The sequence below is a fragment of the Leptonychotes weddellii genome, chromosome 10 (genome assembly GCF_054177405.1).
Source record: "Leptonychotes weddellii isolate Sample4059 chromosome 10, ASM5417740v2, whole genome shotgun sequence".
NCBI lineage: Eukaryota > Metazoa > Chordata > Mammalia > Carnivora > Phocidae > Leptonychotes > Leptonychotes weddellii.
Genome location: NC_138378.1, coordinates 87,196,996 through 87,212,733, shown reverse-complemented (window position 1 = coordinate 87,212,733; position 15,738 = coordinate 87,196,996). Strand labels below are relative to the sequence as shown.

The following is a 15,738-nucleotide window of genomic DNA, read 5'->3' as shown; positions in this document are numbered from 1 at the left end:
GTGAGCTTAAAAATGGAGTCAATGTGGGGTGCCTGGGTGGCTTAGTTGTTAAGCAATCAACTCTTGGTTTCTGCTTAGGTCATGCATGATCTGAAGGTTCTTGAAATTGAGCTTTGCCTCAGGCTCTGTGCTCAGCAGGAAGTCTGCTTGAGGATTCTCTCCCTCTCCCTCTTCCCCACCTCCTAAATAAATACATAAATTTTTTTAAAAATGGAGTCATTGCCAGAGTGAAAACTGGAACGTGTAGGGCCCCTCCCTTCCAGCCATGTGAGAACTCCATCTCCTACTGTCTCCTCCTTCCCCAAGCATTTCTGGGCATCGCAGGGCACATCCTGGTGTCAATATTCCGGGAAGTACCTATTTCTGCTTTTCTTGGGCGTATGCTCTACCTAACCACCTTACGTCCTAGCCTCTCCCAAAGCTGTTAGCGGGACATGTCTCTCCTCTCTTCTCTCCTAGAACCCAGGCCTTCGTCGAGGAGGCAGGGCTGGGCTGGGGAGTGACCAATGCCATGAGAGACTCAGGTCCCCACCTCTCTTCAGGTGTCTGAGGCTTTGTCAGAGGGACAAGTCTGGCCGGCTGATTCCCTTGTCCCTCAGGGAGAGGGTTCTCCGGAGAGGCTCCCCAGTACCCCCTGCTTCTGTTCATCCCAGGGCTACCATCCCAGGACGTGGGCAGAACACACTGTGTGCAGACCCCAGCAGGGGTCATTCTGAGGCTCCCGCTGTGGCCTCCAAGCCGAAGTTCATGCAAGTCTGCCAGCGCTGAGAGATGTCACAAAGGAGAGGTGGTCCGTGGGGGCAGGAGGAGGGGAGATGGACTCCAGTGGGGGCACACTGGGAGACCTCCTTGGAGGAGATGGAATTTAATCTGCATAGAAAGAATGGAAAAAATCCACTGACTTCCCTCTTCCCCTGCTTCCTCCCTAGGTCTTTCATCCCTTCCTTCTGCCTTGGGTTAAGATGATTTGGGCCACACACAGGAAAATATCTGACTAGAAACTGTATAAGCAGAACAGAAAAGGCTCAGGAATAGTAAGCCGGCAGCTCAGCCAGGTCAGGGCTCCGAACTGCTTCTCTGTGCTTCTCGTGTTTCTACCTTCTGGGACAGAATGGCTACTATTGCTCCAGCATCACATCTTTGCATGGGAATGTCCAAAAATCTTGAAGCATTTGTCCCCAGGAGATAGAGGCATTTGTCCCCACTGGTCTCTGAACCAGGAGGACGCGTTGCCAGAAATACACCCACCCCCGAAGCCCCCAGCAGATTTCTGCTGGACCAGAACCTGAACACATGGTGTTTACTCCAAAGTCATTACTGGCCAAGGGGACTGGCTTGGCTGACTCATGGAGCATCCACAGGGCTGGGGCATAGACTCAGCTCTCCTAACACCCAGAAACCGTGTTCTTCCCACAGGCCTCTACCACTATCAGACCCTTGGGTCACAGAAAACAAAACCACGCACAGCAACGTGGACCAGCACCAGGCCTCCATGTACCTGGCAGCTCTGAATTCAGATTTGCCAAGTATGGGCGTAGCCGCTGGTGTCGGAGAGGGAGAAATGGGGCGGGTTGAGTATGGTGGGCAACAGTAGTGCTTTGTGAGAGCCCCCTTACAGAGTCCCAAAAGGACCGGCTTCAAACAAGAAATGTATTCCCTCAGGGGCTGGAGGCTAAAAGGCCGGTCATTACCCCACACTGAGCCCCACCATTCTGAGCTCACTCTTGGGAAGGGGGCCTCAGTTGTCTCCTCCATCCAACAGGAACAAAATAACCCCAGTGCGCCCCCTCCCAGGCCTCTGCAGGAGCCGCTCCCTCTGCCTGGAGCACTTCCCTATCCCACCCCCCATCTGACCAGGCTTCCTGATTTAAGATTTTATTTATTTATTAGAGAGAGAGAGAGAGCACAAGCAGGGGGGAGCGGCAGGCAGAGGGTGAGGGAGAAGCAGGCTCCCCGCTGAGCAGGGGAGCCGGATGCGGGACTCAATCCCAGGACCCTGGAGTCATGACCTGAGCCTAAGGCTTCCTAGGCTTCCTGAAATCTCTACCTCGCTGTCCCGTGCCCCCCAGAGCCTCCCCTCTCCCGGGGCCTGGGCGGTGCCCCTGCTCTGCTCACCGGTCTGTGGCTCCCAAGACACTTGAAGTCCACGAGGGCAGTGACCCCTGTGCTCCCAACTCCCAGACCATTAACCAGTCTTGGGCCAGGTGAATGCATCCGTGAGAGCCCTGGTATAAAGGCCAAGCTTCCCCACCCTGCCCCCCTCCCAGGGGAAATTCCTTCTTTTGAAAGAACTGGAGGCGGAAGAAAGGAGCAGTGCTAGGACGGGCTCCCATCAGGCCTCCCAAGCTGGCATTTGCCAGGCATTCCCTGGGTTTTACCCCCAATCCCAGAGCGGGGATGGCCATGGGCATGGGGATGGCCAGGGAGGGCAGTCTTAGGCCCTTGGGGAGGAGCCCCAGGGGCAAGTCACAGAGACGCAGCCCAGAGCCACAGAGGAGTGACAAGGAAGTCGGTGGGCTCCTCACCTGCACCTCTCCAAGGAGACCCCAGAGATTTCCACATATAACCTGTGACGGCACTCCCTGACCCCCTGTCTCAGCCCCCAGTTCTCTCCACCCAGACTTCTGGCCTTTTCCACAGTCGGAGAAACAAGTCTGCCGACTACACTGCAGTAAAAAGTGAATTCATTTACAAAGGAAAAAAAAGAAAAACAAAACAAACTTGGCTCCACCCCAGCTGGCTTCCTTCTCCCTCTGTCTGTCTGTCTTCTTCCTGCCCTCAATGTTTCAAAATTGCTGTAAAATATACACAAACAAAATCGACCATTCTTACCATTTGTAAGTATATCATGCAGTGGCACTGAGTACACTGACGACTTGTGGACGAACGGGTTTGCCCAGGCTGCTCACCCAGCAACCGTGTCTTTTCACATTCCCACCAGGAATGCGCTGGGGTTCCCCTTCTCCACATCCCCACCGACACTTGGCATGGCCTGCTTTTTAATAAGAGCCATCGTAGGGGCGTCTGGGTGGCTCAGTCGGTTAAGCGTCTGCCTTCGGCTCAGGTCATGACTCCAGGGTCCTGAGATTGAGTCCCGCATCCGGCTCCCTGCTCAGCGGGGAGCCTGCTTCTCCCTCACCCTCTGCCTGCCGCTCCCCCCTGCTTGTGCTCTCTCTCTCTCTCTCTCTCTCTAATAAATAAATAAAATCTTAAAAAAATAATAATAACAGCCATCCTAGAGGGTGTGAAGGGTTTGCTCCAGGCCACTGGACCTTCAGTAGCCCAGGACCCTCTGCATGCACCATCAATTTGACTGGAGTGTTTACTCTTCGCTTCTCCACTGTTCCACCACCAGTGACCCAGCTCTGATCTCCCAGTTCAAAGTCCAGTTGGCTCCTCCAACCCTGTGGATTGAACCTCTTTGGGGCAGGTGTCTAGCCCTGGTGCAGCTGGCTCTGGGGGTGTGAGGGGGTAGAGGGAGGCGGTCCACGGGCCTTCCAATTCCAGGAGTGTGGTGAGGCCACCTTTCTTTCTTTCTTTCTTCCTTCCTTCCTTCTTTCTCTCTCTCTCTCTCTCTTTCTTCCTTCCTTCCTCTCCTTGTTAACGTCTTTTTCTCTCTCTCTTTTTTAAGATTTCATTTATTTATTTGAGAGAGAGAGAGAGAGCAACTGGGGGGAGGGGAAGAGAGAGAGTGAGAGGGAGAAGAAGAGTCCTTGCTCAGTGGGGAACTTGACTCAGGGCTCCATCCCAGGACCCCAAGACCCTGATCTGAGCTGAAGTCAGATGCTTAACTGACTGAGCTGCCCGGGTGCCCCACGAAGCCACTTTCTTGCTGCGGGCAGGCGCAGTGGGGACCGAGGCCAGCTGTGGACACAGTGCTACGCAGGAAGCCTGAGTGGCAACAGTGTGATCACCAGAGACTGGCCCGCAGAAATGACAACTGTCCACACCCCAGGGGGAGCCATCCTTATCAACAAACTATAGTTCATGAGCTCCCAGACCCTGGGATGGCTAATAGTGTTTGGGTTTGTTTGTTTGTATATTTGTTTTTCCCAGAATGATTTTCTTTTCATTGACAGTGAGAAATAGATGGGCCAGGAGGACAGGGGACAGATCTGTACAGGCTCTCCCTACATCCACGCCCCATGAAAAGCCAAACTTTGATCAGAAACTGTGCCGACAGTGGTGTTGGGGCAAGGGGAACCAGAGACCCATCCCGGGGACCATGATCAGGGCACCTCCTTCCCCTCCAGGGCCGGGGCTCTCTGCAATGGCTGGCTTTCTGTGTATCTTTTATCTTATGCTCATGGATGACAATTCGCAGCAGTGGGGAGAAGCCACAGACCTGCTATCCAGGAAACCTCACGAACCACTCAGTTCTGTGTTCACTGGGCTGGATGTGAGACAAAGCTGTCTGTCCGACTCCATTCCCCCTGCCCCGGGCGCTCGGGCACGTTGCATCTGCCAGCCTGCCATGTGGTTCAGCAGGAACCTGTGCCTGAGTTCTGGACATGAGCTGAGGGCACAGATGATGGACAGCCCTCCTCAGCCCGGCCTCGAACCTCCCTCATGTCTTCCGGGCTTCCTCTCTGTGCCCTGCTGGCCAGAGGCAGAGGATCCCGGGGAGGACTCCCAGCCCTGGGGGATGGCGGCCAGGCAGACAGAGGAGCCGGGCCCCTGAACGACCTTGTAAATCAGATCCTCCCCCTCACCCAAGACAACCTGCTCTGTCCTGGGATGGGAGTGAGAAACAAGCATGTGTCCTGGGAAGCCACTGGCCTCGAGGGCTCCGTGTTACCTCTGTGACACTGCGCTGACCAGCGCACCCTGGAGACAGCCGTCCCCAAATCCTGCACTGCTGCTTGGTCAGTCCTGACTGCACCCAAACCGGCTGCGTCCAGCTCGGCTGTTCCCCACTTAGTGACCCACTAGCACATTCCGGTCCCACCTTCCTGGCTCGTGCCAGGTCACCCTGCTCCCGATCTGTGGTCGCACATTCTCTTACAAGGGCTTGAGCCAACAAACTGCACGGATCGCTGGGTGACCTCCAGCGTGTCACTTGACCATCCCATGTGCAGTGGCACTAACTCCAGCCCCCCAACGCCATGAGGATCGGGGCGCCTCCTGGAGCTCAGAGCCCGGGAGCCTCCGCAGCAGAGGGCGCCTCCGTCACCAATGCACTCATCACCAGCTGGTGACAAGGAGCTAAGGCTCTACTCCTTGCACTCACAGAAGTGTCCTCCCCTGGGCAGGTGGCGAGCTTGTCCCAGGGCGTGCCCTGCCAGTGGGGCCTGACCCTGGAGCCTACCCCTGCCAAGGACACTTCCTTCCTCCTGGACCTCCAGCGGTGGCCCGCCCCGGCCCAGGAGGGGCCCCCAGGGGACAAGTGGGCTGCTCAGGAGCCACTCTGGAAATCTTGTCCCTACATCCTTGTCTCACACTCCTGGGGCACTTGGGGGTTTTGTTTGTTGGTTTCATGTAAATGCTCTTCTGAGGAATGACAATCCTGTGTCCACAGAACCAGAGGAGTTTTCTAGGGAAGGATTAGGAGAGGGTGGGAGGTAGGTGGCCTTGGAGGGTCCCAGGTTTGCCCCTCCAGGGCTTGCCCTGGGTCAAGAGCTAGGCAGAGGGGCGCCTGGGTGGTGCAGTCAGTTACGTGACCAACTCTTGGTTTTGGCTGAGGTCGTGAGGTCTCAGGGTCATGAGATCAAGCCCTGCATTGGGCTCCATGCTCAGTGCAGAGTCTGCTTGGGTTTCACTCTCCCTTCCCCTCTGCCCCTCCCCCTGCTCCCTTTCTCTCTCTCTCTAAAATAAATAAAAAATCTTAAAAAAAAAAAAAAAAGAGAGAATGAGAGAGAGCCAGGCAGGAAGCTCTTGAGAGTATTGCTCAAGAATAAAGGACGCCTGAGGGGCTGGGAAGTAATAGGGCTCATTCTGGCTGCCCTGCCCTGCCTCTGTTTCCCCCCCCCCGCCCATAGCCCAGAGAGATGGGACAGATGTGGACACTCAAAAGCCCCCTGCTTGCAGGGTCCTAGGAGTCCAGGCCCATGGGACTTAGGGCAGGAGGAGAGAGGGAGCAGGAACCAGGCATCAGGCAGGAAATGGGGTGGGGGGTGGGGAGGAAGCTGGTAGAGTGTCACTGCTCAGAAGAGGCAGGGATCAAAGCACCTGGAGGGCTCTCCAGGACAAAGGCAAACACCGAGGTCCCTGCCGCCCCCACAGAGCCCGGCACCCCCCGCCCCCGGCCAGGTATAAGGGCCCCCGGCCCAGCAGGGGATCCAGGCTGTGGAGGTGCCATGGCCAAGTCCCAGCAGCTGCTGTGGCTACTGCTGCTATCCACGCTGTGCGGCGCAGGCGCAGGTGAGTCTCCCCAGCCTCTCCTCAGCTCCCTCTCTCCCGGGGCCAGGTGTGGAGGAGGCTTCCCGTCCGCCTCCAGGCGCACTGACCTCCGGCCCTGAGCCAGGCGTTACCCCTAGTCCGTAGGAGCTGAGGAAGCTGAGGCTCTGAGCGGCTCCCGCGCTTGTCCAAGGTTACACACCCTGGGGTGGGGGTGGGGTGCATAGAGCAGGTGGGACCCTGCTCCATCTGACTCCAGCACATTTAAGGGCCAAGCGCTCCTGGTAAAATTAGGTTTGGAGGTTGGGTGAAGTCAGAGTGCCAGGTGTGGCCTAAATCCCAAGGTTGCTCTGGCCCCAAACTGCAGCTGACTGGACCGCCTCGTCCCTGGCTTGTGCCTGGGGCCCCGAGTTCTGGTGCCAAAGCCTGGAGCAAGCACTGCAATGCAGAGCCCTGGGGCACTGCCTACAGGAAGTCTGGGGCCACGCAAAAGCTGTGAGTACCTCCCGTGGATGCACCAGGACTGGAGGTCTGGCATAGAGCGTGCTGGGTGGCCTCTGCTTGGGCCTGAGGGGATTCAAGCCCCCGCTAGGGGATGGGATAGGTTGGGATAGGATGGGATAAGATGACATGGATGGGTTGGGATGGGGGGTAGTCGCCTGCGCCTTGGAGCGCTCTGTCAGCCTCACACACCTGAGCTGGGAGCATGGCCCGCCCCCACTCAAATGCCCCACCTTGGGGCCCCCTCCCCAGGATGACCTGTGCCAGGAATGTGAGGACATCGTCCACAGTCTCACCAAGATGATCAAGGAGGCCATTTTCCAGGTAATGAGGCCCAGATCCTGGATGAAGCTTGGGGGCCAAGAGATGGGGGACAGAACAGGGCACAGAGGTTAGCCCCCTAAAGAGGCCATCTCCAGGCCGAGAGTGAGACGTGGGTTTGCCTGGGGACTCCAGGAACCTCCTGGCCAGGAGAAGGTCTTGGGAGTGAGCCAGAGATGGTATCTCCTAAGGGGGAGGATCCTCCCTGTAGCCAACTACTTAACCCCTTGGCACTCTCTCAACTCTGGTGCCCTGGGAGAGGGTGGCCAGCCTGCCTGGTGGCGGTCCTGCCTCCAGGGACTCGGGCGGGCACAGACCTCAAAGAGACCAGCCTGTCTCCTCCCTGCCTCCCAGGACACGATGCGGAAGTTCCTGGAGCAAGACTGTGATGTTCTGCCCTTCAAGCTTCTCGTGCCCCAGTGCCATCACCTGCTTGACACCTACTTCCCAGTGGTCGTCAACTACTTCCAGAGCCAGATCGTGAGGGCCCGGCCACCTTGCCTCCAGCCTGCCTCCCTGACAGCCCCCATGTCCAGCCACACGCAGAGTAACCCACACACACTATGCCCCAGCCCCACACACATACACACACACCCTACCCGTGACCAGTCCAGGAGACACAGTGGCCCACAGCCACATGGCCCAGATCACAGCCCTACCTGCTCAGCTGTCCTGAGTGGGTCCACACAATGGGTTTACAAAACCCCCACTACACACCCTCACACCCTTCACACTCACATACACTCATTCATACACTCATACCACACACTCAGTCTCATGCAGAACCCTCACCATCACATACTCACACATACAAACACACTCTCACACCCATGCTTGCACTTATCCATTCTCACAAACACACATGCTTGTGCTCATTCACACACATCCCCAGACACCCGCCCGAAGACCCCACACAGCCCCACCTCTGCCTTTTGGCTCCCCCCACCCTCACCACAGAACCCTAAGCCACAGCCCCCGTCCAGCCTGCTGCCCCTCATTCCAGGCCCAAAGCCAGAGGTCTTAGTGCAAGCCCTTGAGCCAGGCTGGGCAGGAGTGGGTCCCCTCCCACACCCTGACCACTCCCTCACCCTGCATTGTGCCCTAGAACCCGAAGGTCATCTGCAAGCACCTGGGCCTGTGCAAACCTGGGCGGCCAGGGCCAGGGCAGGAGTCAGGGCTGTCAGACCTGCTGCCGGAGAAGCTGATCCTCCCCGGGCTGCCAGGAACCCTCCAGGTGAGGGCTGGGCCTCACACCCAGGTGACAGAGGGCCCTTGCACTGCTGGCCCCTCATACAGATAGGTGGGATTCCAGACAGCGACGCCACAGCCAAGGCCCATAAGCACTTGCCCTGGAGAGAGCAGAGCCAGCAAGGGGACAAGAAGCTCTAAGCAGGGCCTAAGGCAGGGAAAAGGGGAAGAGAAGGCAGGGGAGGTAGGGCCTGGAGGACGCCTTCTCCCAGGGCCCAGCCCAGCCTCACCTGGGGGTGATTCTCTCCCCCAGGATCTCTCTGAGCCTCGGCTGCCCATCCCCCTCCCCTACTGCTGGCTCTGTAGGACTCTGATCAAGCGGATCCAAGTTGTGATTCCCAAGGTGAGACATCCAGGAATATGAGGAGCTCAGCAGGGCCCTCCACAGCTCCACCCTCCCCTCCCCTTCCTCATACCCCTGTCAGGGGCCACACACGGGACCCCGGAGCTCAGGCTCAGGCACCGTGGGCGCCAGGCCTAGAGTTCATTCAACAATTGTAAAGCCCCCGCTATTACATGCCAGGCATTGTGCCAGGCGTCAAAGAATAAAAATGAACAAGACCTCGGTCTTGTCCACCAGCAGCTCATCATTGGATGGCGAAGAATCCCAGTTTGCTTGTTTGTTTAGAAAGAGTGCACACAAGGGAAGGGGGGGTTGCGGGGGTGGGGGGAGGGCGAGGGAGAGAATCTTAAGCAGGCTCCATGCTCAGCGGGGCGCCCAGCGCGGGACTTCCATCTCACCACCCTGAAATCAAGACCTGAGCCAAAATCAAGAGTTGGACACTCAACCGACTGAGCCCCCCAGGCGCCCGGACGAGTGCGGCTTTTAGCGACAAAGGCCATCTTGGCACGTTTGTGTGCCGATGGGACTGGCCAGCAGATGGGAGAAGCAGTGAGGTGGGGAGAGAGGACAATGCAGGGTAACGTACTTGGGGTGGGGGCGGGGGTCCAGGGCACGAGTCGATGGGCTGGCCTTGGGCAAAGCAACCACCGTTCCTCTGTCAGCGAAGTGGGGAGGTTAGGCGAGTGTGGGAGGTTCTGACACAAGCAGGTGACATGCACAAGCATTTGGTGAAACGTACCCGTTTGGAAGGTAGCGCACCCGAGACATACAATTCACTGTGTCGTGCGCCCACCTCCACCTTCCCAGCAATGGGGGACGGGGCGGCCGCCAGCCGTGGCAGACCCAAGGCCAGCCAGCGCCGTGCAGGTTCTTGACACGTGCTGGTTGAATGAATGAAGAAAGGAGGGAATGAGCCAGAGTGCTTGTCACCTCTGCCTCTCTCCTTGCCCTTCAGCTAGGAGGTGGAGTTTGGAATCGGGGTGGGCTGGGGAACCTCCTCGCTTCCCCCAGGTGTTCCAGGAGCCACAGATGAAAGCTGCCGCCACTGCAGGGAAATGTGGCAAGCCCCGCATGTGCAGGGGGAAGCCCCAGGTCCGATCACCATGTGGCCCGGCGGACGGCCACCCGTCTGGGCTGGCCACACTCCTTCCCACAGCCCCAGAGCCTGTGGACACCGAGCTGGGATGGCGGCCTGGCCCCTGCACTCACTTAGTGACTCTGGCGGGGCCCCTCGGACTCTCGGATGCCCAGCATCCTTATCTGTAAACAGTGTACTCATTCCCCCTCCCAGAAAGGCGCAGGGTCAAACTACGAGATGCCCGCAGGTGCCGGGCACGGCGTAGACCTTGCCGGGGCAGGTCCCATCGTGCCCTGTCTCTGCCCCCGCCCCAGGGTGTGCTGGCCATGGCTGTGGGCCAGGTGTGCCATGTCGTACCCCTGGTGGTGGGTGGCATCTGCCAGTGTCTGGCTGAGCGTTACACCGTCCTGCTGCTGGACGTGCTGCTGGGCCGCGTGCTGCCCCAGATGGTGTGCGGCCTGGTCCTCCGGTGCTCCAACGGCGCTGGCCCCGGTGAGCCTGCGGCCCCCGCCCCTCCCCAGCACCCACCGTCCTCTTCCCTGCCCCCTCCCCTAGGCCCTGCCCCGCCCCCACCCCCACCCCCGGTGCCCCCTGCACTGCGCCAGTCCGGACTAGAACTGAGCACCTCTGCAGGGCAGGCTTGACGGTTCTCTCTCCCAATCCTCACAGCTCTGGAGTCCCTGCCCGGAGAATGGTTACCTCAAGAGTCCGAGTGCCACGTCTGCATGTTCGTGACCACACAGGCCGGGAACAGCAGCGAGCAGGCCATGCCGCAGGCAATACCCCAGGCCTGCCTCAGCTCCTGGCTGGACAGGCAAAAGGTGAGGGACGGGCACGCGGGGGACTTGGGGCCCTGGGCCTGCCCCCAGTGGAGGGGGGAGCCCGGCGGGAAAGGCTTCCCCGTCAGAGACACACAGAGTGGTCCGACCCCTGCCCTCGAGGAGCTCAAACAGGCAGGACGTGGGCCCAAAAACCGTGGAAAAAATAACACAGGGCAAAACCTGCCAAGGTCAGGGGTCGCCTTTGGACAAAGGGCATGGGCCCCAGAGGACCTGCAGGCCTCCCTCACGGACGAAGACTAAGGCCCAGTTATCACGCCATGCCCACGGGAGCAGGAGAGGGCCTGGCCTTCTCTGCAGGGTCCCCGTCCTGTCTTCGCCCCATCCCTCTCTCAGTGTGACTCACCGGGGACACACCCACCCTCGGAGAGGGCTGGGCTTAAAGGCTCTAGAGTCCCAGGACTCAGAGTCCCTACAGTGAATTCCCTTCACAAAGTCAAGTCCTGAGGCAAGCCTACTGATGACCTGCCAGGGAGGCAGCGTTCTGCATGGCACTCCCCTGCTCCAGGATGTGCAGGGCTCCCCACTGCCCACCACATCAGGTTGCCAAGCCCAGAGGAGCTTGAAGATTTCTAGACCTGAAATTTGGGAGGATGGGAAGCGGTGGCTATGATGCAGGCCCCGCGCGTGAGCTGCGAGCCCCTCCATCTCCAGTGTCCCTGGCTTTCCCAACAGAAACCCTCCATTTCAGCCCACACCAGCCTGTTCACAGCCGGAGCTGCTTGCTGGGGGCGATGGCTGGAGCTCCACCGGGTCAGGAAGGAGCGCTGGAGTGACGCAGATAAGGGGAGAGTCCTGCAACGGGCCCAGTCCCCCCCCACACACACACCTATTTCTTTCTCCTTCCTCAGTGCGAGCAGTTTGTGGAGAGGCACACACCCCAGCTGCACACCCTCATGGCCGGGGGCCGGGATGCCCACGCCACCTGCCAGGTACTCTTACCCTCCCGGCTGGTGCCAGGACTTTCCTCAGCTCCCAGAGCCCCCACCCTCTCCGGTCCATGATCGGCAGAGGCCCCACTCCTCTGGGGCCAGGGCAACCCCAGGAGTGCAGGCCCAGGATGCTATTTTAACATGGGTCAAGGAAAAGCCACAAAAGAATGGACAAGGAGACATAGGAAAGGAGGGGGCAGCTATAAGGAGTGTGGTCTGATGCACATTAGGGAATGGCGGGTGTTCGCTGAGCAGTGTGTGCTCGGCAGGAGCTGCCAAGTGGGTGTTCTGGGGCAAGAATCCCACCTCCTCAGGCTCCAAACCTAGAAGGCCCATGGCTCAGGCGGTCTACAAGGTCACACCAAGAACACCCACCAGATGGCAGGCAAAGTGAAAGCTGCCCCTTCCAGTAGGAGCTTCCCATCCCCCTCAGAGCTGGGAAAGGGGAACAGGATCCAAGGCCTCTGGCCCTAACTCTGTCCCTATGGCAGGCCCTGGGCGCGTGTAAGACCACGTTCAGTCCTCTCCAGTGTATGCACATTCCTCAGTTCTGACGAGAACTCAGAGCCATGCCAGGTGAGTCTGGGCTCCCAGTTGAGGGGAAGAAGAGGTAGAGGGGTCGTGTACCCATCGGGACAGGGGGCCCTGTGTTCCCCAAGCAGGAAGAGGTAGTCACTGCTGCTGGTTGCCCCATCCTCCCCTTCATAGGCCACAACTCAAGGCTCCTGAGGGCCCCTCACAGCATCATCTCAAGAATGGCCTCTCTCACTCCCTCTCCTCAGAATCCCGCCACCCCTGGGGCTAGGCCCAGCTCCCACCTCCCTCACCTTGTCCCAGGCCTCAGGGGGAGCTGCAGCTCACCCTCTGCACTCACTGATCTTCAGTATTTGACGTACCAAGGCCAACCTTTCCGGAAGTTCGGGGGAAATCACGCTGTGCTGCACAAAGATGTTGTCCCCTTAGAAGCCAGGAACTCTACCATCATCTGACTCCTCCTTCCTGAGACACATTTCTCTCTTCCTGACTGTCATTGTCTAAGTCAGAGGTAGCACCTTAGGATGGAGGGGCAAGTCAGATGCCGCCCCTATGACCAGGGCCCTCAGGCCAGGGAAATGACCCTGAGAGGGACAGACATAGCAACTGTGGGCTAGAAGTGTCCCTGAGAGCAAACTTGGCCCACTTCACCATTCTGCCCGGAGCCAGACTCTAACACCCCATGTGTTAGGTGTGTTCACTCATTTTTTAAAAAAATGTAGTGGGTGCCTATGGCCAGAGTGCGCTTTAGGGGCAAGGTCTACAGCTGTGAAGAAAACGATGAACCCCATGCCCTCCTGGCACTCAGGCCCCAGGGTCCGACTCTTGCATCTGAGTGGGGCAGCCCAGGCCTGCTTCCGAATCTCTCTAGAATTATAAGCCCCTGTGGGAGGCAGTGAGGAGGAAGTGTCCCCCAACTCAGACCTATCCCACAGGGACCAAATTCATGTTTTCCCTCCACCCTGATGACAGCTGGGGGAACCTAGGGGCCGGGAAGCTGCCCAGGAGACCAGGGCAGCCTCCTTTCCCCAGCTCCTAAGGCTTCCGGCACCAGAAAGAGCCAGGCCTTCCATCCCTGTTGGAACAGGAAAAGCAATGGATTGGCCCAGGGGACCTGGGCTCTGGTCCTGACTCTGCCGTCAACTGCCCCTGGGTTCTCCAGCCAAGATACATTGCCCCCTCTCTGGCTCTCATTCTCCTCAGCAGCAAAGGGAGATCGAAAGAGGTGGTTTCTCCTCCTCAGGCTCCCTGCCCTCTGCCCACACTGGGAAGCCTTCACTCCCACAGTCACCTTCCCCATCTCCTTTAAGCTGATGGACCATGAGCCCGCAGCTTGTGACCTCAGTCCTGTTGTCAGTCTTACCTCTCCTGTCTCTAACCACAGCCCAAAGCAGAGCCACTTTCTTCCTCTCCGGGTGTGAGGAGCAGCCAGGGCAGCATCTGCTGGAGGAGATCTGTAAGAGGCGGCTTCCGGCCCGGGGACTTCCGGCCAGACTTCACACACCCCACTGGAGCCAGCCCAGCTCCCACAACACCCCCGGGCTGGGTCCTGGGGAACTCGTCAGCCACACACTCCTTCCCTGGCTCCAAGAGGACAGCCTGCCTCACTTTCATCTCCATGTGCATAAGATATTGGCTTTTACAGTGGTTTTGCCAATACTTTCACAAAACTCAAATTCAGAAGAATAAAAAAAAAAAATGGGAACATCAAATACCATAAAAGATAGATATATGAAGTCAAACTTTAAAAAAAAAATCAGGAAATCCATGACTTGTCAAGAATGGACGCGGCAGGGCTCAAGCAAGGTGGGAAGGTGATTGGACAAACTTTCATATTTGAGATGTTCTCCGGCTTAAGAGCTATCACTTTAAGATGTAAAAAGGGGTTTTCTTTTTATCTTTTTGTAAGGCAAGCTTCCTCCAAGTTTTGGTTAAAATTCCAGTGTGATTCCATTTCTGCTATGATTTATCTCCTCAAAGCTCAGTTGGGGCACGTGCTAAAAATCAGTTCCTATGTAATCCAATGCCTGTAACAATACCAATAAAGCCTACTGCTTCATACTAAAAGGAAAAAGACAGTCATTGAAAATGCCCCCAAAGCCGCAGCCTCGTGCGGCTGGACTGGGCAGCAACATCACTCTCCTCCTTGAGGGAGAAGTAGGCGTCCACGGGGCTGCCCCTGCCCCGTAACTGCTTCCCGCCCCGCCCCCTCCCCTCTCCCAAAGAGCCCACTCATGGGGATGAGATGAGGTTGTTAGGGTACCCAAAAAATCAAAATGTACAACAAAATTAAATAAACCTTTATCTTTAAAGACCTAAGTGCCTGGAAGTGTCCCTTTATTTATAAAAGAACTTTTGTTACTATATGTCCTATTATGAAAGAAATACATGTTTATTATAGAAAATTCAGAAACTGCAGGTCACAAAGGAGTGGAAATCACCCACAATCCTACCAATCCCAGGAAAGGATTAGAGCAGGATGTATACTTTGGCACTGAGCTACAGACATTTCCAATCCATTTTCCCCACATCTCCACCATTCAAGCTCCACGAAAAAGCTTTCTATACAACGTGCTCTTGGGGGTAAGGATGTTGGACACAAATCCTTAGCCTCTGAATTTGAACTTGTAAGTGAATTTTTGTAAATCTATAGCAGACTATTGTCTTGGAAACCATTATTTCGATTGTAAGGTCAAGATCCCCGAGAGAAGAGCGTTTTAAATTTTTTAAAAGCTTGGCTGGGAAGATGACGAGACAGAGCCTGGAGGTGAGGCAAGCATGGGGATGAGCTCGTGAGGATGGAAGAGAAGCTTTCACTCAACAGGAGGGCAGGAGTGGACCAGCTACTGGGAGGAGAGAATTGCAGGAAGCGGCTACGGCTGAGACTCGGAGAGTCCCTGAGACATGCCCAGCAACCTGCACCCCCAGAGCAGGGTGGGAAAGGAGAAGCCCCAGGAGGTGTGAGGGCCAAAGAGCAGAGAGGGCTTGTTCTTCACTTTCCAGGGCATGAGAACACAAGTCCCTGAGACATGCCCAGCAACCTGCACCCCCAGAGCAGGGTGGGAAAGGAGAAGCCCCAGGAGGTGTGAGGGCCAAAGAGCAGAGAGGGCTTGTTCTTCACTTTCCAGGGCATGAGAACACAAGTCCCTTAGAGAAGGCTGCCTCCAACATGACATTAGAAAGAGTGCAAAACACAGCCTTCAAGAGGAGCCTAGCAGACAGGCCTGAGGACAGCCTCAGAGGGTGCCCCCTGCATGATGCAGAAGAGCAAGCACACCCTTAGGGCCCAAGAGGCCGTCAGAATCAGCTCTGCACAAAATGGGGGGCCCAAAAGAGCCTATGATTGGGGACAAAGCACTGACAGATTTCATGCACCTTGAGAGGAGCGGAAGTCAGATCTGACAGCCCATCCCAGCACAAGGAGAGGGGAACCGAGAGGACCAGGGAGAGCCCAGTCCCCAATACCTCTCCTCACGACAGGGCACTTTATCAATCATTCCCAGAAAAAATGAAAGTAGGGTTCAGTCGTTAGTAACCCAAGAGGGGCTGAGTATTAAAAGAAGGGGCTGGGTGCCTGGGTGGCTCAGTCAGTTAGGCGGCTGACTC

At 57.1% G+C, this 15,738-nt stretch overlaps 2 protein-coding genes across 5 annotated transcripts in view; one reads left to right on the top strand and one right to left on the bottom strand.

Annotated features, from left to right (window-relative positions):
* Positions 1 to 13,703, bottom strand: part of GNLY (granulysin) — a 29,722-nt gene extending 16,019 nt beyond the window's left edge. For 2 of the 3 annotated variants that reach the window (XM_081796692.1, XM_081796693.1), the window contains exons 1-2: positions 10,527 to 13,703; positions 9,489 to 9,630 (exon numbers count right to left, since the gene is read on the bottom strand). The gene's annotated coding sequence lies outside the window, so the exon portion shown is untranslated. The remainder of the gene's footprint in view (positions 1 to 9,488; positions 9,631 to 10,526) is intronic. The other variant, XM_081796695.1, reaches the window with a different exon arrangement.
* On the top strand, positions 6,275 to 14,451 carry SFTPB (surfactant protein B). 2 transcript variants are annotated; one of them, XM_031022174.2, is made up of 11 exons: positions 6,275 to 6,360; positions 6,704 to 6,831; positions 7,090 to 7,161; positions 7,513 to 7,638; positions 8,264 to 8,392; positions 8,660 to 8,749; positions 10,211 to 10,319; positions 10,497 to 10,648; positions 11,518 to 11,598; positions 12,090 to 12,174; positions 13,517 to 14,451. In XM_031022174.2, the coding sequence occupies exons 1-10, from the start codon at positions 6,297 to 6,299 to the stop codon at positions 12,150 to 12,152; spliced, it is 1,014 nt and encodes a 337-aa protein (XP_030878034.1). In that variant the 5' UTR covers positions 6,275 to 6,296; the 3' UTR covers positions 12,153 to 12,174; positions 13,517 to 14,451. The 2 variants fall into 2 exon arrangements, with proteins under 2 accessions (XP_030878034.1, XP_030878033.1); XM_031022173.2 differs by having other exon boundaries at positions 10,142 to 10,319.
* Positions 14,452 to 15,738: the final 1,287 nt, after the last annotated feature.

What these genes read in the sequence shown, in the direction of transcription:
- SFTPB (XM_031022173.2), top strand. Translation starts at nt 6,297, where the DNA reads ATGGCCAAGTCCCAGCAGCTGCTGTGGCTACTGCTGCTATCCACGCTG. An exon ending in ACTACTTCCAGAGCCAGATC is followed by an intron (nt 7,639 to 8,263) that starts GTGAGGGCCCGG and finishes ATTGTGCCCTAG; the next exon opens with AACCCGAAGGTCATCTGCAA. An exon ending in CCTGGCTGGACAGGCAAAAG is followed by an intron (nt 10,649 to 11,517) that starts GTGAGGGACGGG and finishes CTCCTTCCTCAG; the next exon opens with TGCGAGCAGTTTGTGGAGAG.